Raw genomic sequence first — 25,687 nt, forward strand, 5'->3', positions numbered from 1 at the left:
ATAAATGTGATTATTATTATTATTAAAGGCTTCAGAAGCCTACACACAAACAGGCGTCCGATTTAAAGAAGGATTCTTTTCGGCCGTGGTGGGGAGGCTGTTACGTGGTGCAAAGCAGATAGCGCAGCTTGATCTGCTTGGGTGCTGTTTTTTAAATAGACGTACTGTAATCAAACTCTCCAGCTGATAATCAATTCAAACCAAGATTCCCTTTTTTAAGGCTGTCGGGTGGTCATGTGGTTTATACAGTGACGTAACGTGGCTTGATAAAACGAGAAAACGCGACGTGAAAGTGATCGGCTTCAGCTGTACGTTACACTACAGGCTCTCCAGACGCGTGCAGACGGGATCGACAGTATTTGCAAATCAGGCGGCAGATCCGGAGAGCTGACTAGCTACAGTACCTGCCACACGTGTTGAGGCAACGGGTCCTGCGTGCAGGAGGGGCACAGCGACAGTCCAAGCAGTGCCGCTTCCCGCAGAGGTACAGACAGGGAGACTCTTTGGTTGAGCTGCTCCGAGCCCGAATTGACTGCTTGATTCGTTTACTGATCGCTTGATTGATCGATTGGTTTCCTCATCGATTGGTGCCATCATGGAGAGTGCGGGCAACGACACGGCAGCGGGGAATCACCTTGCCTCCCCGCTGGTACAGAACGGCACGTATTTCTGCAGGAACCTCAGCGACCTGTTACTGCTGGAAGGCAACCTGTCAAAGTGCGACAGGGCGGACGCTCTGAACAAGGGTTCGACTCCCATGGTCATCGCGATTATCATCACAGCGCTCTATTCCATAGTGTGCGTCGTAGGACTGGTGGGCAACGTGCTGGTCATGTATGTCATCATCAGGTAAGGCGCTCGGAAGGTCTCTGAACCTGCGATCATGTTAGCAGCTACTGTACGGTCAAGGTAACACTGGATTGCTATGACAACTAACTGTGAACCGTCCTTAGCTCCGAGGGTATCCATTCCTTACAAAATTACGACTTTTTAATCCTGGAAGATAACGCACATTGGGATAAACCAGACTCATATTTGTTCTGATTAGTGGTTATTAAAGCAACAAAAAAAATCTGTACTCGTATAGTTTATAACTTAGTTGCGTTTGATTGATATTGCAGTGTATGCGTTTATCTTAGCCGTAGTCAAGGGGACAATGAAGCACAACTTTTCGGGCTTTCTGTTCACGAACCATTAGTGCAACTCCGGACCGGATAGACAGACGTGTAGCTGTCAAAGAAAAGGCAAGAGTTTAAAGTCTCCCGTTCTCCTTTGCTCAAGATTAAAGCATTCCAGTCCAAGAGGAGGAGTGGAAGTAGACACCGAACCGAAAGCGTTTATCTGGTCCTGCTTTAGTGCCTGAAGTTCCTGTGGGCAATTACTGGAGACACCGAGCTCGTAATAACTGTGGCCAGTATCTATGCACCCGTCTACAGTTTATGCTAATTGTGAAGGGCAGCCAGGTAGATAAGAAATATGCTTTGTAAATGCGTGTTCTAACATTGTCTTGATTTGATTCTTGGGATGACTCCTCTCTGAATAAGAAATCAACTTTCTCCGGAACAAACAATAGTATGCATAGAAGAGCGTCGTGTGTTTAAGACATTTAAGACATGATATACTGTGCAGTACCCCGCGTATAAACAGCCTTGGCTATCATTTCGGGAAGCAATAATAAGATCTCGTCTCGCCAGGTCGCACGCGCTACCCCCCACCACCCGCATTCCTCTCCAGACTCCGGCTGCATGCAGTTATGTAACAGCCGTTCTTGTTGGATACAGTTTATTAAAGTAGGTCTGGTCATTAAAACACAATTAGCCAAGTGCACTGACTGCTCCGGGAAGGTCGCAATGTAGATTTCGTCGCCAGTAATCGTAATCTTTTCAAGTTTCCAATTCCTTTAGACAAAGAATCGCGAATTATGTGATGCCATCCTTTATTTAACGGGTGAAGTTAAGTACCGAGAGCCAATCCTCATTTACACAGACGATACAGCAGGTGAGATGCGGTTCCTTTACTGGGGGTACAACTGGGGCGTCCTTTCCTGAATTTGAACGCACTATTCTAGAATGAGGACAAGCTGTAGACAAACAAGACTTGGGACTTGGGGAGGGCAGTGATGTAAGCCCATCAGGTACAGGGCACCTGTCTGCAGTGACACAGTCTTTGCTACTGCCACTAGGCAAATGACATTTGTCTCACTGTTTGTTTTGCCCAGTATGTTCTCACTTTTTCCCCCACTTAAGCCAGATTCAGTCAACAACAGCCTCAAATTCAGTGTCTGAGGCTTTTATTTCTGTCCAACACCAGCCTTTCCAGGCTTGTTTTACTGGGTTAGCTGCATGATGCAACTTCACAAACACACCATATTACAAGTTGATCTTTGTATTTATTTACTACTATAACCTTCTGCTGCTTTTTAAAAAAAAATACACCTGTTTTCAGGAAGAAAGGAATACAGTAATAAATGTTTCTTTTTATCCCCTGAAATGTTGTCCTGGATTTTGTTGGCGATGTTTGTTTTTGTTGAGTTGGACTCGGCCACAAAACAGATTTTCCTCAGGGGACAAAAGAGCTTGCATTGAATACAGCCAGTCACTGGGACATTAGTGACATGGTGACACGGTGACACAGTGCTATAGTGACATAGGAAATACAAAAGCCCTCCAGGTCATTTTCATTTAGTACAGCTGAGTGCTTTTCCCCCCAGAAAATATTGTTACCAGAACAGGTATAGCAAAGATTTCTTCAGCCTTATAGAAATGCACAGATCTACAAACCAGCACCTCACTTTTTGTAAAGGATGGAACTTCAACTTCACCCAGGACTATGTTAAGCTTCAGAGTAATCATTGTTCAATTATTCTGTGCCTGATAGTGTTTACTTTGTTTTTTCATCCTTTTCCGACAGTCATCAGAAAGACTAAATAATAATAATTATTATTGCTTTCACTTATATAGCGCTTTTCTGGACACTCCACTCAAAGCACTTTACAGGTAATGGGGACTCTCCTCCACCACCACCAGTGTGCAGCCCCACCTGGATGATTTGGCCAGGATGCCAGGGTTACACCCCTGCTCTGGGATTTTTAATGACCGCTGACAGTCAGGACCTCAGTTTAATGTCTGATCAGAAGGACAGTATCTTGTCCCCATCACTATGCTGGGGCATTCAGACCCACACAGACCGCAGGGTGAGCACCCCCTGCTGGCCCCACTAACACCTCTTCCAGCAGCAACCTTAGTTTTTCCCAGGAGGTCTCCCATTCAGTTACTGACCAGGCTCACGCCTGCTGGGCTTCAGGGGGTTGCAAGTTGTGAGTTGTAGGATGCTATGGCACTTGGCAAGTAATTCTTGGTCTTTTTAAAAATAGGTTTTTCCCAGTACACTATTTTCAAATGATCTATAAGCTATGTAATCATGTTTTAAAATAAGAACATGAAGTTAGAGGTTTCATAAAATCCCTAAAGTTTTAACCACGTATTTCACATGTTCACTGAAGTACTGTGAAATCCCTGATTAGATTTACTCTGTAACCTCTGTAAATTAAGGAAATAATGTGGTGAGACAAGGATTTTATTTTGCTACCTTGCAGTCTGACTTGGGCCTGGTGGGGACTTGGGTGGGAGACCAGTCCCGGTGGAGGTAGTGAAATGGAGGTAGTGGCCCAGTAGGTGTTGCTCTTCCTTCTGGGCCAGCATTTCCAACCCAATGTCCCAGCATGGAGACAGGGGACACACCGCTGTAGGGGTACTGTCCTTCAGAAGAGACTTTAATCCAGGGGTCCCAGGGTACTTGTCCAGGAAAAGATCCATGCAGTTGCCTTAACCCCAGTGTCCTGGCTGCAGTCCTGTCAGGGCGTGTACAATCTGGCCTTCCTTAAACTCCACCTCAGTTCTGCTGGTGAAGTAATTTCTCACTCCGGCGCCAGACCTGCTGTGCAGGGGGGCCACAGTGTGTCGGCCAGGTGGGGGAAGTGAGTCCCCACTATGCAGTATGTAAACCACTTGGAGTTCTTCAGAATAAAAAGCATGATTTAAAGGTGATATAAGGAATTATTATTATTGTAACTGTTACCAAGCATTTTTCTTTTAGTAGTAGGACCTGTAATTTACAATTAGGGGCCATGGTCAGGATAATTTATTAGTCTTATATTAAAGACCAGTTTTTCAGTAATTTACAGTACTCCTCCAAGCACTAGAGATCACCTTAGTCTCCATAGTAAGTACAGTAATTAGCCATCATTAAAGCGGTTATCCACTACTTTTTTTCATCTTTAATAATTTGGTCGCCTCCTTGCTCAACCCTTCTAATTTTCTTCATGGAGAGGCACAATCTGGGAGGTCTTAGGGAGGTCACCCTCAAATAATTAATTCATATTACAATTAATTTGTTACACTTACAATTAATTAATAGATAATTTCTTAACACTTGGAGGTTCTGTTTTAACTACTTTAGCATGTGCTTTGTACAACTGAGCAGTTTAGAGATTTGTTTTTAATTACATTTGCCAACAACTCTAAAATACCACAGCCGGCCATTCTTGACTTAACTTAATTACTTTAATTACTAAATCGGACAACCCTTACAGCACGTGTTCCAGGCCTTTACAAGGCAAGAATGGCCTGCAAGACCTGCTGGATTTATTTTGGCTGTGCAGGACCAGGGCTGGCCACCTCCCTACTGTGTTTTAGCCGATCACTAGATTATAGGGGAACAAGTGGGGTATATTCAAACATTATGTTTCTGTAAAAAAAAAAGAGTTTTTATCATTAGTATTTCAGAGTATACGTAAGTTGAATTTTTACCTTTGTTATGTCGTCAGGTGTATTTCACTCAGCCATGAGGTCTGTGAAGACTTAAACCCTTCCAGTTTAAAAAAGGACCACCAACCTGAGACAGCTTTTGTAATTGTTCAAGACGTACAGTATAACTCCCCACCAAAAAAGAAAAACTATTGCCAGAGGGGGAAAAGAGAGCGATCCAATATTGCCTTCAACCCCATTTCACAATACAAGGCTGGCACATCCTCTGCATTTCAGAAAACCATTTGAAGGCTTCTAAGTGGGACTCACATTGTCAGATGTGAATCTAGTGACTTCACTCAACTCGGACAATTTTAAACATTTAGCACATTCAGCTCTTGATGTATAAGGCCAGGTGAATATGTCAAATCAAACACCGGTATTCGAAACAAAAGAAACAAAGCAATGCAGAAGAAGCAATATCATAAACCTGCTAAGTCTTAGCTGAGACATGTTCAGGTATCGGTAGGTGCTATTACCATCACAGATGAAGACCTTAAGTTCATAAGCAAGGATACAAATGAGAGAGTGCCACTCAGCCCATCTAATCTATTTGGTGGTTAGTGATTACTTGATTTAAGGATCCTATTCAGACATTGCTTGAAAGAGTCTAAGATATCCACTTCAACACCATGGATGGGCAGCTTGTTCCAGACCCCACAACATTTTAGGTAAAGAAGAGCTTCCTGTTCTCCTGTTAAGTGCTTCCTGTTCTCGGCTTAAAATGCACTTCCCTGAGGTTTTCATGCGTGACCTCTGGTTCATTCTGATTATATCTACTGGGTTCTCAGGGCTTTTGAGGATTTTGAATTCTTGTATCAGGTCTTCACGTAATCTTCTCTGTTCAAGACTTCAAATCTTCTGTTCCTACACTGTGGGACATTCCTTAAAGCCCCAGAATGCTTCTGGTTGCTCTTGTTTCTGGACTGATTCCAGGGCAGCAATATCTGCTCTGTAACATGGTGATCAAAATTGAACACAAAATTCTTAAAGAGGTTGACTGGTCGATCCATCACTCCATTTTCTGACTGCTTCATTCAATAGAGGGGCGTGGGGGAACCGGAGCCTGTCCTTGCAAGCAGCAAGCACAAGACAGGGGCCTGACTAGTGCGTTATACAATTTTAAACTCGCATGATTTAAGTAAAACACTGCCATATGCAGGCAGTTCAGTGATGTGGCAGTTACTACTGCTGTCTTACACCTCTAGGGTCCAGACTCCTGACTGAGGCTTCTGTCTGTGTGGAGTGTGCGTGTTATCCCCAAGGGTTTCCTCCCAGCAACATGCTGACTAAGTGAACTAGTGTCTCTAAATTGTGTGTGGGTGAGAGTATGTGTTGATTGTTTGGGAGCATTTATTGAATTATTATTCCTATAAATTTACGTAACTTACATTTTGATAATATTGACCACAGTGCATCACATGAAACAATTTGGCTTTATTGCCCATTTGCACAACTACAGGACACCCTGCTACTTGTTCTGCTCTACTGATTATTTGCTGTGCTAAGTAACTTCCAGAGAAAGAGAGCTTTTAAAATGACTTCTCATAATAACATCATCTTTGCACCAATAAAGTAAATGAGACATTAGCAGGCAATTTCAACAAACCGTTTCCTTCTATTTTATTGACTTTTATTTCTGTTGTTCCGTTTTTAATGATGCAGTGATACACAGAGAACATTTGGTGTACTAGAGAATGATTTACTAAGACCATTTTCCCTTAGCTTTGCTTATCAATTCTTCTTGATTGGCTATGAAACCCATTGTACAAATAAAATAAAAAGCTTCATAAAATGGGAAGAATGGCTGTCGGGTTCTATATTATGATGTCGGCTGTATACAAGCTGAGAAAGAGGAATACTTTAGTGTCACATTTAGAAAAAAACATTTTTCAAAGTGTCAAAAAACTTTTTTTTCTCTCTTTGAAGTATGCTCCAAAGAGATCACCATCATCAGACATACTGCAGCCTTAGTTGAGTCCCAACAAAACATTTTCTTACAGCTGATGTTTTTGATGACAGATTAGAAATATGCTGTGGTCATTAAGTTTCCTGTGAAGCACAGCAAATCATTTCTAAAATACCCTTGAAGTATTTTAGAGTAGAAGAGTATTAGATTAGAAGATGTCTAAAAGTAAGTGATGTACATTCATGTTTGGAAATTTGACATACGGTACCCAAAGATGGCTAAAATTATTCACAATACATTTAAGTCCACAACAGATCTTTTTAATATACAGTAACTCACTTTGTTCAGAAGGAAAGGGGCTGAACTGTGAATGCAGGTTAATGAAGGCTTAAAGAAAGGTGTCATCCCCCAGTGATCAGCCATCAACCTGGAACCAACCATCTCTTGAGTATAAGGACCCAGCCCACTGTCTGAAGTCGGATCTTTACCGGTGGAGCTGTCTGGCACCCCACCGTGTGCTTCAGTAGCCAGGCTCTTACAGAGGGAGCAAAGCTCTGACTTCCCCTGGGCCAATGCAAAGCCATCTCTCAGACACCTCAAAACACCTGACCTGCACAGCCCAGACAGCAACCCAGCTGTGCTAAAAGGCCAGGCCTTTGAAGGATTTGGATATTCTTTGGTTTCCTGGCGAGTAGCATCTTGATGCAGCAGTCTCACCTTCTGCTTCCCCCCTGAGGATTCACTTAACGAAGCCCATCAGATGAGGAGCTTGCTTTATCATTAACCCGTCTCGTTGGGAATGGCCTATGGTGTGCGTGGGAGATAAAAAGCACAAGAACAATGCTGCGCTGGTCTATGCAATGTCCCAGAAGAGGGAAAGAAATTCAGGCTCTTATGAGATCACATTGTTCTCATGCTTTCAGGGCATAATTTCCTTCAGTTGTCCTTTGCAGTCTCATTATCATTTTTCCCATTATCATAATCTCCTTTTCAGTTTACAGACCTTTCAATGTTAAGAAGCAGGGGAGGCATAGACAAAAGAGACAGCATATCAACAAAGAAAAAAAGAGAACCTAGAGATAAAAAAATAAAAATAAAAACTATAAAACTGTCAGAAGTAATTAACATTTTCTTTTTGGCAATGTTGTGGCTGAACAATTGTTTTTTAGGTGCTTTTGCCGAGCTTGAATCACAAAATTAGCATTGACTGGCATATTGTAATTTTCCTCTGAATGATGCATTGTCTTCTAACAATGTCTTGTAACGACAGAACCATAGGGTCTCCACAAAACATACCCTCAAGGGTTCTTCAGAACAAATAAGAGAAACTCTCTGCAGTGTCACGCACACACACTGCCATATGCAGAGCTCTGAATTTGAAGGCTGTAACCTTGAAACATTACCTCTTTTATGACCATTACCATTTAAATGTTCAGGCTTTGTACTTGAGACAACAGACAACACACTAATGTCTGTACCCTCCTGCTTTAATTCTTTGAGGATCTGTGTCAGTGCCCCCTTTCCTTAATGCAAGACTTTTGAAAAGATTCAGCTCAACACTATGCCTTCCTTTGTCACACTAGACAGTGTGACTGGTTATGCAGAAAAACACTGATGCAACACTGTACAAAGAAGGTAAAAAACATCCTTGCACATGCAAACAGCTCCATGTTCTGTCAGAAATCAGTACAGTACAATACAGTACAATAACTGTCCTGTTTGCAGCCTTAGCTGATGTTCCCTAGTAACAATCAAGCATATACAGTACAGTTGGTTTCCATTACAGCCCGAAATCTTTTTTTGTCTCGGTACACACGGAGTGACAGGGGTTGATCAGATTTGCATTCAGATGGTGAGACTGTGAGCAGATAAAAACAAGGCAAAAAGCTAGTCAAAGTGGATCCAACACTTTGTCCAGTTCTACACCAGATATTAAACCAACATACAGTAAGATTGCCCTTGTCCCAGCACTGACAAGACATGCATTTTGATATTGCCCCTAATGTTGGAAACCTAAATATGACCCATTGAATTTCAAGGTATGTTCTATATATTACAAGGTGTATAATATACACTATTGGTATTATTTGAAGATTCCCAGATGTTGTTTTCTTTTATTTTAGACCATTATGGAAGCTCTTTTTTGCTGTAATTAAGTATATTGTGCTTTTCATCCCAAAGGATTCAAGACATCTCTCTGGAAATGCAGACTGCATCCATCAGTAGCAGCAGTAAGACTGACTGATTGAACATGCTTATTGAACAGCCTGAAAGACCATTAACTTTTGAAGGCAGATCTTCTGGAAAACATAGTTTTGGTCAGCAATCTACCTTAATCAATGTCAGTGTAGTGTTCACATGTCCTGGGGTGGGTTTTTTTGTCCCTCTCAGTACAAACACTCAACAGGTGTTTGTTTTTGTGTTTTTCAGAGAGCTGTCGTGATCAGAGATCTTGCCCTTGGGTTTAGCAGTTCTGCTTTGTACGCTTTGCTTTTGTCTGATGGAATTATTCAGCCAAGAAGCTGCTGCAACGGAAACACAAACTGCCAGTCTTGTGTCTCCCTAAGTGGCAGATTATTCTGGATTTTACTAAAGCACTTCAGAACACAGATTGAAAAACAGGATCCTAAAAATCTATCTTAAATAAATGCACAATGTGAAGCACATTGCAGATTTAACCCCATATCAATCAGTATTCTTCTTTAGGGCAACAGTAGACTTCAGTTCTAATTGTAGCATCAGTTTTAACTGGCCCTGCAGTCACAGAAACAAAGTCCTGTGATAGTTTATCATTAATGTTGGAAAAATCTGAACTGATTTTCTACACCTTAAATTGTACTGTTAATGAATAATTTAATTAGCTGTAATGGCAGTTAGAGGAATTACTCATCCTACGCACTGAAGCAATACAGTACTTTTACTGGACAGGACATTCACTTTAATTGAAATTATTTGTTACACGGTCAATTTGTTAATCTCACATTTTGCCAGGTAGACAGCATTCTGTGACAGCAGCATTAGCTCAGCGAATAAATAGTTAACACAACAATAAGTAAAGGTTTGGGGTTTTGCTCCACTTTGAGTTAAAATAGAGCAGACATGTAATATCCTTATACAGTAGGTCCTTAAAAAACAATGCCTGCCTTAAGTGATTAAGTTCACAGGTAATTAATGCTGACATCAGAATTAGTTCAGACATCTTGTCGTGACATCAGTGCTCCTTACAAAACTTTGTTTTTAACAGCAGACAGAGCAATATATTTGTTAATTAACTTTTGAAGTTATTATAATAATTTTGGATTGGATTAGAAATAAAGGTAGTGTTTCTTGATGAACACTCAAAATGCTATACTCAAAACCGTAAGGGAAATGTACTGATGTAATTTCACAGATTCTTCTTGACCAGGTTTCTGTTTTTATTAGACTCTATCCATTTTAATTGGGGCGGAGCGGTGGCTCTGTGGCTCAGGATCTGCGCCTGTGGCTGGAATGTTGCTGGTTCAAATCCTGCAGCCAGCAGAAGAATCTTACTCCATTGGGCTCCTGAGCAAGGCCCTGAAGCCCAGCTGCTCCAGGGGTGCTGTACAATGGCTGACCCTGCGCTCTGACCCCAGGCTCTCTCCCTGTCTGTGTGTCTCGTGGAGAGCAAGCTGGGGTCTGTGAAAAAGACAAATTCCTAATGCAAGAAATTGTAAAGGGTTAATAAAGTGATGTTATCATTATTATTATTTTAGCACCTACAGATTTAGTGTTTCAATAATTCATGCTATCTTGGAAAATGAGCCAAATGCATCTCATTAAAGGCTCATTAATATGATCATTAGAAAAGTGATGAAATTCTTCCAAGGAATAAAAAAAAACTAGGGCAGGTTTCCAATAATCTCTTTCCTGTTTCATTTTTATGTGCTAGATTAGTCTTCGAATTTCTAGATTTACTGCATTATAGAAAAAAACTCAGCGATAAAACAGACAATATGTCCTGTTCGACTTCTTTAAGTGTATTACTGTAGCTCTCTCATTGGTGAGTTAGCACTACAGTAGTTACTTAGGCCTTCAATACCTGTACTACTGTATGACTCACATTTGACATTTGCTTTAAGTGAGCATGGTTGAACAAAAGGTTAAATTCACTTGGCAAATATATTTTTCATAGAAATCTTACAAAAAGAGGAACACGATTTGCAATTACAGTATTTATTAATGTAGTGCTATTGATGTGTAGTTTTTGTACAGCTCCCACAACCTAGAGTATAGGATTCCACTAGCTCAACAAACCATATTTAAGAGAAAGGGGTTGGTATTATTTCCACTCACCTTCATGAATATCAGCCTGTTTTGACATTGCTTCTGTACCTTGCTTATTTTCATTATCTCTTCCAATATATTCTCGATTATCTAGTGAAGAGATGTCTTGAGGGAAGGTAGTAATTAAATAAAAAATCAAGAGTAATCTTTAAGAGTTCTTCATGGTGTTCTCGGATGAGATGATCAAAAGCCATTTCTAGCTCCAGAAGGTAATTTTGCTGCTTGTGTTCGGGGTGCTTTGATGATATATTAAAAATATCCATATAAAAAGCCTGTTAAATAGGGAAAGATGAGTGCCTGCTCAACTAGAGTCACTTTATTAAACAGTCTTATTTTTGGTATTTCAAGTGCAAACAACTTGTGGAAAGAACACTCATTTCCCTCTTTCTGTACGGTAATAGACTAATTCTGCTTTTAAACATACCCCTACCTTGGGCGTTCGATCAGTTAATGGAATTCCACATTGAAATTCATAGGTTTCATGTCAATGGAATTGCCGGTCTCAATTCCTGAAGGAATCAAGATTTACAGCTATTGTATGTGGGGCTTCTATCTTTCAGTCTTGCTGTATTCAGCTCTTGGATGCCAGTGAAAATATAGGACTATTTTCTCTGTTTTCTTTCAGCTATACAGTGACGGTTTTTGGTTGGGTGGCATGGTGGTGCAGTGGTTAGCGTTGCTGCCCTGTAGTGCTGGGGCCCTGGGTTCAGTTCCAGATGTGGGATGCTGTCTGTGTGGAGTTTGTATGTTCTCCCCATGTTTGCGTGGGGTTCCTCCGGGTGCTCCAGTTTTCTTCCACAGAGAGAACTGGCCCTGGCGTCAGTGTGTCTGTGTGTTTTCCCTGCCCTGCCCTGTCCTGGCATCCCGACCAGCCAGGATCTATCCAGCCTTGTGAACAGTGATTCCAGGAATTGGCCCCGACTCCACCATGGCCCTGTACTGGACTGAGAGGGACGTGATGTGAATTTCAGGCTGTCGCCTGCAGATGGATGGTTTTTCTGGAAGGGCTACCATAACAGACCTCAGGCCTTTGCAATATCTGGGTAGGAGACTGTTCCTATGGGTTGTGCAGCATGGTGCCACAAAGGGAAGCCATTGTCAGAACTCTTTGCTTTCATCATGTCTTCGCTCATCGATGCACAACGCACTTTGGGATGTACAAGAAGTCTTGTCAAAATTAGCCCTTATAATCTGATATTTTTGCACAATATTTGGCATGAAGCAAGTGTTTACAACTACAATGTCCACTACAGTATTAATTACTTAAGTTAATTAATACCGTGTGCTTCTTTCATCATTTCTTTACATAGAGTTTTTCTGTGCAATCAGGAATAGTGATTTTAAGGAGAATTAAACTATTTCAAAAATAATTTTGTGTTTTACAGATGCTTAAATAATTTCTTGGTAGACAATGTCTGAAACAGTTGATGTAAGAACAAAAGAATTTAAGAGAGGCCGCTTGACCCATATAGGGCATTGCGTAAAGGCTTGAATGAAGAACTGATGTAAATTGAGATTATTTTCGTCTGTTCACCAAGATAGACTGCAGACTGCTTTCAACCCACGTATATAATTCAGGCCAGGAGAAATTTGCTTTGATCGTCTCAATGATCCTTATTTTCCTAATTCCTATTTATGTACTCATACAAAGGTCAGATTACAGTTGAATATAAACTCTTTGCTATTACACTGGCAGGAAAAATGAACAACAAACCCATTATGGTACTGTATAATGCACAATTGCTCCAGAAAATGATGATGAACAAAAATGCATAATGTTCACAAAGAGCAATGGAAGTTGAGGTTCTTCTCTGATAAAATATTTAATATCAACAGGAAGAAATTTCAATTAAAAAAATCATTTTATCGTAGTCTTATGCATCCATAATATTTTTGGCTATACAAAGTCTGAGACCTCTGACACATATACAGAAATCCTGAATCATAAACATGTTACAGTATAATTAATAATAATCCCTTTTATTTCTATGCACTTTAAAAGCTCAAAGGTAAACATCGATCTCGTGAATGTAGACTATTTTTTAATATAGCAATTATTTTAGGGCAATCAGTTTCCCCCCCTATAGTATTTGTAAGGATTATAAGCAAAGAAATTTCCAATACAAATAATTTTATTTAAGAAATGTAAAAATGCTGTTTATTCAAAAGGAGAAAAGGTGTTCATCTCATAGTTTCACATTGTTGTGATTTCAAGAGCAGCAGGATCTCCAATGCAGTTGTGAAGAGGTGGGCTGATTGCTGAGAGGTGACTCAAGAAATATGGGCATGGTCCAGACTGGCCCATTACAATTGTAGATCCAAGATTTGTTTTGGTTGTTCAGCTTGATTGAGAGCAACATGCATCAGCCTTTGTGATACTTACCAATACTTTTCCTTCCTTTAATTTGTTGCTTCATCCTAGTGGATTACAATCTTAATGTTGCTAATGATACAGTCATTGGAATGTTTGTTGTATATTGAAAGCGTCATAAAACACACAGCAGAGGAAAACAACAGAAATTCCTGCCAGCTCTCTCCCTGTGGAGAGATCACAAGCTGCCTTCCAATTTGCTCATAATTTTCTCTGTAGTGTGCTGCAGTGCTTTCCATAGATCGTATACAATGATAGGGCCAGCGTTTGAAGTAAAGGCCATGAAATATGATTCTTTTTTCACCCTGTTTAAAGGAGGCAGTGTTATGATGCTTTTAACCTGCCATTGCTGTGGTGACATAAAGATATTATGGCTGTCATTAAAGGCAGGACTCCTACGTGCAATTAATCATCCTCCCCTAATTATCCTTTCATGCAATCTCTCTTTAATGTGAGAAGAAGAATTGCACAGAACTGTGTATTATATGCAGAAAGGATTGGACTGTATGAATTATTTATATTGCATTCTTGGTTATATTTCTGATATGTCTATCATTTAATTGCTGTATGCATTGAAATACTTTGTGAGTAAAGATTTTAAAACCTGCCAAGGTTATACAGTATTTTATGATTTTAATTATTTTCGATATTTCCTTTGCTAATGATGGCCTCACATAGGGCTACACTCTGTTCACACAAGAGGAATATAAAACACCCTATTTGTCTTGGTTTGGTCGGTCAGTGTTGCTAAAACATGTGGTCTAGGCATTACTCTACTGCCACGATGACCTGTATACAGATGTCATGTTTCCTTTATAAAGGGCCCTTAAAACTATTTTCTTTTAATGAAAGTAAACACTTTTCCAGTGTCCAAAACTATATTCTTCTTTACCTTTTCTGCATAAAGAGGTTGTGTCTCTGACCACCTGCTGAAGGGTTTGTAGAAATGACAACTGCAGTAGTAAGAGTTCTTGTGGCTTTTTTTTCTTTTCCAGATATACGAAAATGAAAACCGCGACCAACATTTATATTTTCAACTTGGCCTTGGCAGATGCTCTGGCTACAAGTACTCTGCCCTTCCAGAGCGTGAACTACCTGATGGGCACCTGGCCTTTCGGCGACGTGCTCTGCAAGGTTGTGATGTCCATCGACTATTACAACATGTTCACCAGCATCTTCACTCTCACCACCATGAGCGTCGACCGCTACATCGCCGTATGTCACCCCATCAAGGCCCTGGACTTCCGGACCCCAAGGAACGCCAAGATCATCAACGTCTGCAACTGGATTTTGTCTTCCGCCATCGCCCTGCCCGTGATGATAATGGCAACCACGACCATGGAATACAGTGGCAAGTATCTCGTTAGTTTCACAGTCTTCTCCCTTCCACGCTCTCATCTAACGTGTCTCTGTGGATTGTCTTTCCCCAAAAACGAGCAAATAACAATCTTGATCCATCGGGCAAGTAATGCTCAGATCTGACCACAGGGTCGTGTCGTTGGTGTGGCGCAAGAAGTTCTGAAGTGATTGAAACATGACCAGTTAGTGAAAAAAGGAAAGAGCTGTTGGTGACACTTGGTTAGGGGCTGAAAACCTCAAGAACTCATTAACCACACGCATTCTGCAGGCAAACAAGATCTAGATTATTTTCTGAGTGAGGGCTTTAGATAGAGATCTGTATCAAAATAGACTTTCTACAGAAGATACAGTGAGAATTTAGAAGTTGAGTTATTTGTCTAATTTAAATCATTTTAATAGTTTTAATACAGTATGTATTTAATTTAGAATTGCTTAATTTAATGAATCATTCAAGTTTTTGGTCCTTCTTGCCATCTTTATTATTTTTTATTTGTATTGTTTACGATACTAGAAAACGTGCATCCTCACAAGTGGTCTGTGGTGTTTCGGGCTTATCGCTGAGCTTTTCTGATCACTGCTTGTAAATCTATTACTATGCATCCCTATGTACTGTATATTACATTACTATATTCTGTTCATAAACCAATACCAGTACATGTAGAATCACAAGCTCAAACCGTTGGCATGAGGGAATGTCTTTGTTACCAAGCCAGGATTAAAAAACCCTGCAGCTGGCAGACCTTTAAAAGGATCAAGATGCATGTTTGAAAAAAAGCCCACTTCAGCTTCATGTCCATAGATCAGAGAGAAGGAGCCCATATGAAGCAGCACTGTTTTTGGCAAGCTGACTCTCGTGACCTATCTTGAACCTCGTTGAACATGCTTTTGTTTATTCAGTTCTTTGTTTTGTTAAGTTCGGTTTGTTAATTGGTTTGTGATTACGCTACTGTCTGATGCAGTATTACAGCTTCACCACACTCGGCAGAATATGGCCTGTCATGCAGACCTCTGAGCATGTCTGCAGAGGGTAAAGCTGAAAAGTGTGAGAATCCTTCATGCCAGCCAAGCACAGCAATAGGGACAACAGGATCTGGCTCAAACATCAAGGAAAATCACTAAGATGATTTTAAGCCTTTGATCATTTTAGGACTGCTTACTGTATATTGCACCGTGTGCAATAGCAGACATTTGAATAGAACAACAAAGTACTTCCTCAGTACACAAAGCCAGGGCTTTTTGACTCATTCTGGAGTCATACTGGTAGCCAGCTTCTAGCACTCAAGTTTCCTGAACATGCAATTTTAAGTCTCATTCTTTAACACGGTCACAAACAAAGTGAGATATTAGTATCCCTGTGAATTGCATTGCATTAAAAATAATCCTTTAGTCATTATTGAATTGTGCTTTTTTACTGCTCCTTTGTTTCTTTAAAACGCATCTGATTTTAGCTCCAGGATTCACAGACTGCACTCTGAAATTCCCTCACCCCTCCTGGTACTGGGAGAACCTGCTGAAGATCTGCGTGTTTATCTTCGCCTTCATCATGCCGGTGCTCATCATCACCGTGTGCTATGGGCTGATGATCCTGAGGTTGAAGAGCGTCCGGATGCTGTCCGGCTCCAAAGAGAAGGACCGTAATCTCCGCCGGATCACCCGCATGGTCCTGGTGGTGGTGGCCGTGTTCATCGTCTGCTGGACGCCCATCCACATCTTCGTCATCATCAAGGCCTTGGTCACCGTTCCCAACTCCCTGCTGCAGTCCGTCACCTGGCACTTCTGCATCGCCCTCGGCTACACCAACAGCTGCCTCAACCCCGTCCTCTACGCCTTCCTGGACGAAAATTTCAAGCGATGCTTCCGAGAGTTCTGCATCCCAGCCACCTCGGCCCTGGAGCTCCACCAGTCCAGCCACACCCGGCACGCCAACCGCGAGCACAACTCCAGCGGCCACACGGCAGAGCGCTCCAACCACCAGGTATGACTAGCCGTGGAGATGTCATCGCTGGACTATAGCTCACAGCCCGCCGATGACATGAATTCGGAGATCACGCAGGTTACCACAGGGCTTTAACTAGTCCCAGCCTCGAGCCCACTGCCAGCTGTTGGAATGGGTGATGGCTGCAGCTCAGAACCTCTCTTGATGCTTTTTCCCTGACTTACTGGGTGTCAAGGGTGTGGCTTTTGAAAGTGCTTCATGCCAGCCCTGTGAGACTTTCGGCCAGGTCAGGCAGAGCTGTTTTACTGAACAGTGTGAACAGTCAAGCATTTCAGGGGAAAATGCTTGTCAAGCAGTTGTTTTACATACATTGGCTGTATATACCCAGTGATACTCTTCTGGCGTGTGATAAACTGTGCCCTACCTTGTGGTCCCAGAACAGCAAAATGCTACAGTGTATTCAAGGACTGGGAATGTTAATTAATCTTTTTTCTTACTTCAGACTTTTTTCCAGAGCAGAACATTCTGGAATCCCTGAAAAGACCTTTAACAGAACCTTTAAGAATTTAACCAAAAATGAATTTTAATGTAACTCCAAGCCAGTGTGTCTTTTGGGAAGGGCAGTGCAACTGTTCAGGGGATTGCGTGTGCACCAGTACATTCACTGAGAGTACCAGCTCTTAATTTATTGGTGACCAAACAGATCATCTCCTCTTAGGAAATGCAGAGATATGCTTTTCTAAGCATTTATACGCATTTTCAGTTGGATATTCTCTTAGTATCTAGCTGATTTTTTTTTATATTGTATTGTCAAACAACCTGGCAGTACATTTGACATTTAACTTTGATAAACAGGTAACTATGAGCTGTTGATTGAAGTTATCAGTTGAGGAGACTCAGAGGTCTTTGGAAATTTATACAGATGTTTTTCCATTTACAGACTGCTGTGTATTATTCCCTTCCACTGAGGGCACATTGCTTTGGTCATTCAGACCTTTCAGCTAAAGATTGTTATTGAAGCTTTACATGTTATTTATTGAACATCTAAGCTTACAACGCTCTTGTTTAGATATTTTGTACAGAAATGGTGGATTTTTACTTTTTTCTTGCTCTTTCTCACAGTTTGACTTCTTTGCAGCTCCTGATCAGAATATTGTATTTTTGTATTTGAAAGATATTCTGTATTAGTATGTATAACCTGTCCTTTCTGGGCATCCATTAAAGTTACTGTGTATTGTGATTTTGTACAGTGGGCTCTGATAGAGGAAAGGTTTGGACACTGCCACTGACTGATGATTGATTGATTGCAATTCTCAGATGTTATACCATTCCACTGGAAGGCTGTGCTAATGCAGAAACAATATACAACAGAATCATATTGTAGATGTTGCCTTCTATTTTAGTGCACATTTCTCAAACACTTACAGTATATCTCACTTCTTGTTTTTGTTCTATGCAGCCTTTAAATTCCTGATTAATTATTCAACAAGTTGTAATAATTTGACACTTCTTGGCCCTATTCTCTCTGCTATCAGCATACCAGATCAGCACAGCAAGTAAAGAATTGCCCTACAACTCAGTGCTTAGTACTATAAGATACAATTAAGGGGCTCTAGACTGAAGAAAAGAGGCCAAATGATAAGTGACACCAGGCAAGATGTATTTTAAATAATTAGTGACTTCAATTTGTATTTACAAGAAACAATTGCTCATAAACAGAACCCGTGTCTTCAGACTCCTTTTTTTATTCACATTTTTCCAATGAAATAACGAACAATGTTTTCTTACGCTGCACAACACATTTGATTTCTGAAGGTCGCAACACATCCAACCCCTTCTCAAAGTTCAGCACAACTCTTTCTTAAAAGCTTGGGTGTGAAGAATGAGGACTTTGTGTCGTGTGGAAGGGTTTGAATGGTTTTCTTTCTGCTTCAGGGCTTGCCTTTCGCGTTTTATTTTGACCGGATTGAAGAAAACAAACAGCACACATTTTCTGCTCAATTCAGGGTTGTATAAGCGCGACTTCAGGTTTCTACAAACTACAGGCTAGAAGGATAAAGGGCGATAAAGATATTATTGTCTCCATCTAAGAGAAAAATTACTATACTTTTCTTTACTTTTTGAAGAAAAGAGAAGGGTTTGATTTAAACCCCTGTATTGGATTTTGCAGACAGTAATTTACCTTGTCAGATCCTGTCCTCCATTTGTGAAATAGCCTGAAAGTGACTTATTCAGATGGGTGCCTTCAGTCTCCATTGTAACTATTGTAACTATTGTCGTGTGTAAACTGAGCACCATGAAACTGACTGTTCTTTGTATTTTATGTTGTAAATTAAAAGTATACAGTTGATGTGTGGCTAATTAAGCACTGGTGAATGTACATGTACAAGACTTCTTACATTCAAGTTATGTTTTATTTTCAGAATTCTGAAATTTGCATGACATTGTGTTTGACGTTTACATTTCTGAAAAGTATATTTGCGTCATTAAATGTCTTAATGGATCCCATATTTTTTTATGTTTTAGGCTTACTTGTGTCATATTTTATTTTTGTGAAATACAGAAATTACTATTAAAAACACTTGCAATATTTATTTTATATACTGTAGACCAACTATGTCATTATTTCTGCTTTGACAGGGGAACAGGGAACTACATCAATAATTCATACAGAGGAAGAGGGGCATTACCATAGTGTTTTCTACATGAGCCTGCATGTTGGTGCAGCAGGGAGAGTTGTATTATATGTAATAGTGGCATTTTTTATATTTGTAATAGTTGCAGGAATCTGTCCAGCTTTCAGCAGAATAACGGGTGTCTGACAGTTAAGTTGAAGTGAACATCATAAGAGAAAGGCTGAAAGGCTAGTGGGGTTTTTCTGTGTGATTTCTGTGTTTCGGAAACAAACATGTCGAAAATGAAAAGGGAAGGCCGACAAGCAGTTACAGTCTCCTCGGTTTTTTACACTTGCTCCTGGGCTTTCCAAGCGTCACTTGAAAAAAATCTTACCTGACAGAGTTTTGTAATGACGAATTTTTTTACAATGTCCCTGTTTTTCTTAGGTGCACCTTGATTGTGTTTGCCAAGGGCAAGTGGGAATGATTTCCAAATATGCAAGTAAAGGTGTCTCAGGCAAAGTCATTCTTGAGGAAGACCTGTGATGGGATTATGTGTTTTATGCTTCACATCTGGACAGTGCTCTGCTGGACACGTTAACCAATGAGGGAACCACAATATGTATTGTAATAGTATTGTAACGCTTCGGGGTTCAGGTGGGCGCCCTTGCCGTTGCCCCTCACCGTCGGGGACGCGAACCCGGGTCTCAACAGGGACCCAGCCCGGTGAGCTAAAGAGAGATCTCCCCCCAGCCCAGTGGCTGTGGCCCTGCTATCACAGGGAAGGGCGGCGACGTCACCGCTCTGGTAAGCCGGCTCTTACAAAGTACCTGTCGACCGTATGCGTTACAACATTTATTATATATGGTGTTTAGAGCTGTATGATGTGACAAGAATGGGCTCTCCTGCTGATCCCAGATTGCAAGCCCAGCACTTAATGGCTGCATTTTGTCCGATAAACACTGGGTGTCAACTGGGTGCTGTTGCTGGCCAGGTCAAAATTCTGATTCAATCCAGACAATTCTTTTGTTTTTCGTTTTTTGGGGGGGGCGGGGGGAATTGGGGTTAATAAGTCTGCTTCATCATACGTTGTAAGAGGAATTTACATTTTGTTAAAATGTTGAAGTAATCATGCTGAGCCTTTTTTTTTAAATGAGTGAATATTTCAATAAACAAACCTAAAAAAAAAACATTCATTATTTCTTTTTCATATTATATATGATTTATATATCTTATCTATAAAGTGTCACTTTACTTCTTTCACCATGAAAAAAGACATTTCTGAATACCACGAACAGCTCCCATCCAAAGGATTATGAAAAAAAAAGTTTTAGTTGGTGTTTAGTTTTGCGTAAATGCTGATATTAATCTGATATATCTCAGGGTTGTGATCACCGTGATCGAAATTGGCCTTTTAGCCTTAGCTACTCCACAGTGCTGCTCCACAGAACCTTTTGGTACACATGTGCTCCAGAATACTTGTGAAGGTAACCCTCACTCCGTTCAGTTTCTCAGCCATGGTGCAGATATGGTACTTACTTGCAGCCCTTAGTTTGCAACAGTCCTTGGTTCTTCGAATGATTTAGCCCTGACACAACAACTGTAACCCAATTAGCAGATACTTCCTGGACTGGTGATGATGTCGTCAAAAGGAGACAGCTCTTGTTTATGAGCAGCTACAGTATATGCCCCTTCATCAAATACTCTTTATTATCGGAAATTATATCTTCTTATCTTATAATGTTGTGAACAGCAGTGTAAATAACCTTTTCTGTTTTTTCAAAAAATATGACTGCAACAGTCAGCATGCAACAGACACCCTGGAGTGTGAAACATATTTATCTGGGCTCTGACAGGCCCCGTCTGAAGAATATTTTTCTCTCTGTGCTTCAGAAGGTTTTCTGTAGACCGTGCCACTTGTTGTGCAGCCTTGGGTCGTTACCACGATAGGCAACATGCATTTAATGAGTTAATTAAAATTAGTCTGGGTCTGTAAATACGTTGAAGCTCTAATGGAAAGGAGTGGACATACCGTATAGTTGATTTCACGTAAAATATCCTGCAACAAAAGTCCAGCAACTGACTACCTGTAAATTTTATTCCCAATGGCACAGTGTCATTGTGAGCGTGCTCTGTCATATTGCACAGTGTCTCTGAGGTACTGATGTGTGAAGGGACTACAAGCAGGTCCTTGTGTTTGACTCAGTGGCCCGAAAGTTTTCTCATGCCCTTAGGCTGTGTTTCCCGTTAAAGAACAGCCAGCTCTTCACCCCCAGTTTTGTGTAAAACAGTGTTTTCACTGTACGAGAGCATCTTATTTAGTATTCAAAAATCTAAATTTAACCCTAATAGAGGGTTTCGTGCACAGAGCCTAGGACTTTACACATTCTGATTGGCTGAGAATTTGGCAAATTTAGCATGGTTCTCTTTGGAGGTAAATTTCTGATGAGACTGCATTTTCTACAGATCGATTCCTCCCTCTTTTCAGAAGGAGGCACACATCGTGTGATGTTGTGTGCTTTCCTCTATTCTCTCAGTGATGCACCACAGCTCTCAGGTGGAGTGCAGAATGGCTCTAATGCTTTTCAAGCAACAGCAGATATGCTGGATTCTCGCCAGCTACTGACCCCACAACAGGAGATCATATCCTGCAGAGACAGATTCAAATTAAATTCTATGGGAAATTAAATAATGACATATTAATCCTTTTATGTCAATTTTCAACATTTGTTATCCTCCAAATAGCACGTGCTATTTGGCATTGTAGCTTGAATGAAATTAAATAAACAGCTGCTCTGCACAGAAAATAATCATGTCTGAAATGTCACAATACTGATATTAGAAGAGATGCACAAAAACAGTGGGTGGTATAGGAAGTGCCAGTTTAATTATGTTTGTCTTTGATATTCCAGTATTGTGCATCAACCAACATTTTAAAATTTTAAATTGATTTTACATGTTCTATTTAATACTTCTCAGTGACCAAAAGATTGCTGTTTGAAAAGTGCAACAATATACTGTAGCTGGAATGAAAGAATTTCAGGCTGATATAAGTAAACATGTTCTTTAGTAGAGGGTTACTTGTTTTTAGCTGGACAATGCAGTTACTTCTTTGTGCCCTATAAAGCTTTGTGATACAAAAATGAAGAGAAACATTCCTAGTGGAGCCAATTCATAAATAACAGTTGCAGATCAGTTTCTATGGAGCAGGGTTCTTAGAAACTGGAAATTAACTAGATTATACTGGGTTTATTGTGAAGGGATAATGTCACAATAGTTAAATGTAAATGTTAAAATATAAATAAGAAAACGAATTACTGCTGTGCTGTTGCCTTTTAGTTTATGCTGTTAAGAACAAAAAAGAAGTTCATGTGAGCAACGCACATACTGTAGCTCGGTTAAAACAAAATATAGGGTTTAGGAGTGGGCTATCATTGAAGTTGGCACCAGTCAGCTATCGAGATTCAAAGGCATCCTGGAGAAGATTCAGGTCTGCAGTTTCATTCACTTAGGGTTACTTAGCAACAGTGACATAAGTGACTGGAAGGATGAAGCAGTTTCATTTTCTACCATTACCACCCCTTTTCCTACGAGAGCACAGAGCAGGTAAGATGTACCTTGAGAAAGCCTGGAATTCCACCTTTTTACTGGAAAATATGTTTTTGAGCTTCCACTCTGCCGCAAGTGTGTTTATTCTGGACCACCTGATGAGGAGGGGCCGCCTACAGATGCATCAGGATGATTGTTCAGTAGCACCGTGATCATGTTGCACATGCTGGGGCAACTCTGTTGCACTCAACTAAGTGAACAAGACCTTATATGTCATTTTCATTCATTTTTTTCCCCTTCATTTCCCAGAGCTGCAGGGGAGAGAGAGAAGCAGGGCCTGTTTTCTCAACTGCAGTCCTCAGACAGCACAGGGTCTTCTGGTCTTCTGGTTTTCCTTCCCCCTGAGTGCTATGTTCTGCACTCAGCTTGTCCTTCCCTTAGCACTGTGACCCCTTTCCCAGACGGTGAAGCACTGGAACTCTCCTCTTCTTTGCAGCTGCCTGTATCCCCAGCCTCCTGGCAGCAGGAGAACCTCGAATCAGGCTGAAGTTATTCTGACTGCTTCAGCTGGGGCTGGGGGGGGGATGCAGTGAGGGGAGTCTTTCTCTAGTTCTGTCAGTGCGGACCTCTGCCAGCTCAGGCAGACAGTGGCACTATCTGTAACATCAAAGACTGCAGCTTAAACGGTGCCCAGTGCCAGCTGAACAACCCTCTGCATGATCACAGGATTCATGTAATCTCAGCACCTCTGTGGACTTTGAACTGTAGGGCGTGGGGAGTTTAGTTTTCATTGATCTACAGCTTAATTGCACAAAGCATCTGGTTAAGCAGCAGTCTAAACCAAACTGATTCAAGTGCTTAGAAATTGGGTATGACCCCATATACTGTATAGGCAGGTTATATGGGTTATATATATATAACCCATATAACCTGCTGGATTGTTGCTGTCCAGGACCAGGGATGGCCACCCAGACAGGAGTTCCTCTCCCCAAAGCAGGATGGCCAGGTTTGATTGGCTATCCCAAGTCCTTTCTTCATGGCCCTGTGATGGACTGGATTCCCCTCCAGGGGCAGAGTAGTGTTATTGACTTTCTGATAATGGGGAGATGGGTATGTGATGGAGCCTGTGCACTTTAACCAAGCACACACCTGTTAACTGTTGTGAGTCTGAGCACATTATACATTAACAGTAGGAAGGCTGGTGAAGTCATCCTTCACCTGGGTCATATTTTCTTTTTCAGAGGTGCTTCTACAGTACCTTGCCTAGTGTCCCGACTCATTACAGCAAAAATCAACGTGGTGAATTTACAACTGGTGATCACCATACCGCCGGCATTTACTGATACTAGAAAAAGTGTTAAATTATATCACGGCCTTTTTAATTTTCACTGGTAGCAGCAGTTTAATTAGCAAGCAGATGAGGGAAAATCATGTTTGAATTGGAGACCCATCAAATTCCTTTCAGTGTAACGGATATACAATTCTAAGAGAAGATTTAAAACTAGAAATGAGCACAATAAAAATGACACATATCCCTTATAAAGTGCATTCACATCAAGGGGATGGGTACATTATACACTGGTGAACTGCTAACGGGTTGTACAAATACTAAAAATTGCCCTGAATTTTTCATTTTTCAGTGAACTAGCTATTTTTGCACATTATAGCTACAATGTGTACTTGCAACCTGCTCCTCGTTAAGAAGCTAATTATATTTGCTCGGTAAATGCAGGACGTCTAATCTGCGTTTGGGAGCTTTGGGAAACGGCAGGAAAAGTTTCATGTTTATGCGGTCCGTGAAGCCACAGCACCACAGCTGTGCTGCTAATTGAGCCCATTTCCTTGTTCGGAGGTCTCTGCCTTTTACTTCTCGTTACTATAGCAATGACAGCAAAAGCACTAGCCCCGCTCACTGGTAAATACTCCACAACTGGAACATCATTCACTCCAACAAGCCATGAAGGTGAACCCTCAGGTTTTTGGGTGGTTCAGCAGCAGGGTGGAAGGCCGGTGAGAAAGGTGTGTGAATTGCATCTGGTGGCCTGAATCCAGAAATAAACAACCCCCATTTCCATCATCTTTTTTTTCATTTAGGAGGAGATAAAGAGATACTGTATGTGGGCATCAGTGTGCAGTAGTGAGACTTGTGGAGTAGTGAGTTTCAACGTAATTGAAACTTTATTTAAATGAAAATAGAGCAGTTCCAGTTAAGTTGATAGTCCAACATGGAATGCATGTAAAAGGCCGGTTTTGTGCGTAGTACAGGATACTGGACCAGTCCAGTGGAATTTGCCATTCAGTGACCGGTGGTGCTGAAAGGTCAGAAAGACAAACTTAAAAATAGTTACCCCAAAGGGTATTAAGACGACATAGTCATAGTCCTGAGCAGCCTTCATGCTGGAGATCCATCAAGACTTCGGATCTATGGCTTTCTTCCGTATATTAAAAGATCAGATAGGATAAAGATGAGGGCAGGCCATTCTTTCAGGAGCTATTTTAGGAGCTGACGATCTCAGCTAGGTCTATCTTGAAGAAAGACAGAGTATCAACCCCAACAACATGGCCAACTAACATGGTCCAGACTCTAGCATCCTTTCGTGTAAAAACCTACTTCCTTTTCTCAGCAGAATTGCCATCAAATTAGATATTTACAAGAAAAAGAGTTATATTTATGGGGTACATCAAATGAAACCTATTGTTAATTTATCAGCGAAAGATAAATCCTACTAAAATTCGTTTAATTACGTTCACTTAGGGAGTCTACTGTCGACCCAATGTCAGTGTTTCCGCTCAATCGAATTTTGCGAAGGCAAGAGGAGACTGTTTGTCCTTGCTCGC

General features: G+C 41.0%; 1 protein-coding gene across 3 annotated transcripts; it reads left to right on the plus strand.

Annotated features, from left to right (window-relative positions):
- Positions 1-519: 519 nt before the first annotated feature.
- Positions 520-16,730, plus strand: oprm1 (opioid receptor, mu 1). Of its 3 annotated transcripts, none has more exons than XM_088933979.1 (3): positions 520-849; positions 14,386-14,741; positions 16,198-16,730. In XM_088933979.1, the coding sequence occupies exons 1-3, from the start codon at positions 596-598 to the stop codon at positions 16,728-16,730; spliced, it is 1,143 nt and encodes a 380-aa protein (XP_088790105.1). In that variant the 5' UTR covers positions 520-595. The 3 variants fall into 3 exon arrangements, with proteins under 3 accessions (XP_088790105.1, XP_088790107.1, XP_088790106.1); XM_088933981.1 differs by having other exon boundaries at positions 16,204-16,730; XM_088933980.1 differs by having other exon boundaries at positions 14,386-14,738.
- The last annotated feature ends 8,957 nt before the right edge of the window (positions 16,731-25,687 follow it).

Source organism: Atractosteus spatula, chromosome 15 (genome assembly GCF_055471065.1).
Source record: "Atractosteus spatula isolate fAtrSpa1 chromosome 15, fAtrSpa1.hap1, whole genome shotgun sequence".
In the NCBI taxonomy this organism is placed as follows: Eukaryota; Metazoa; Chordata; class Actinopteri; order Semionotiformes; family Lepisosteidae; genus Atractosteus; species Atractosteus spatula.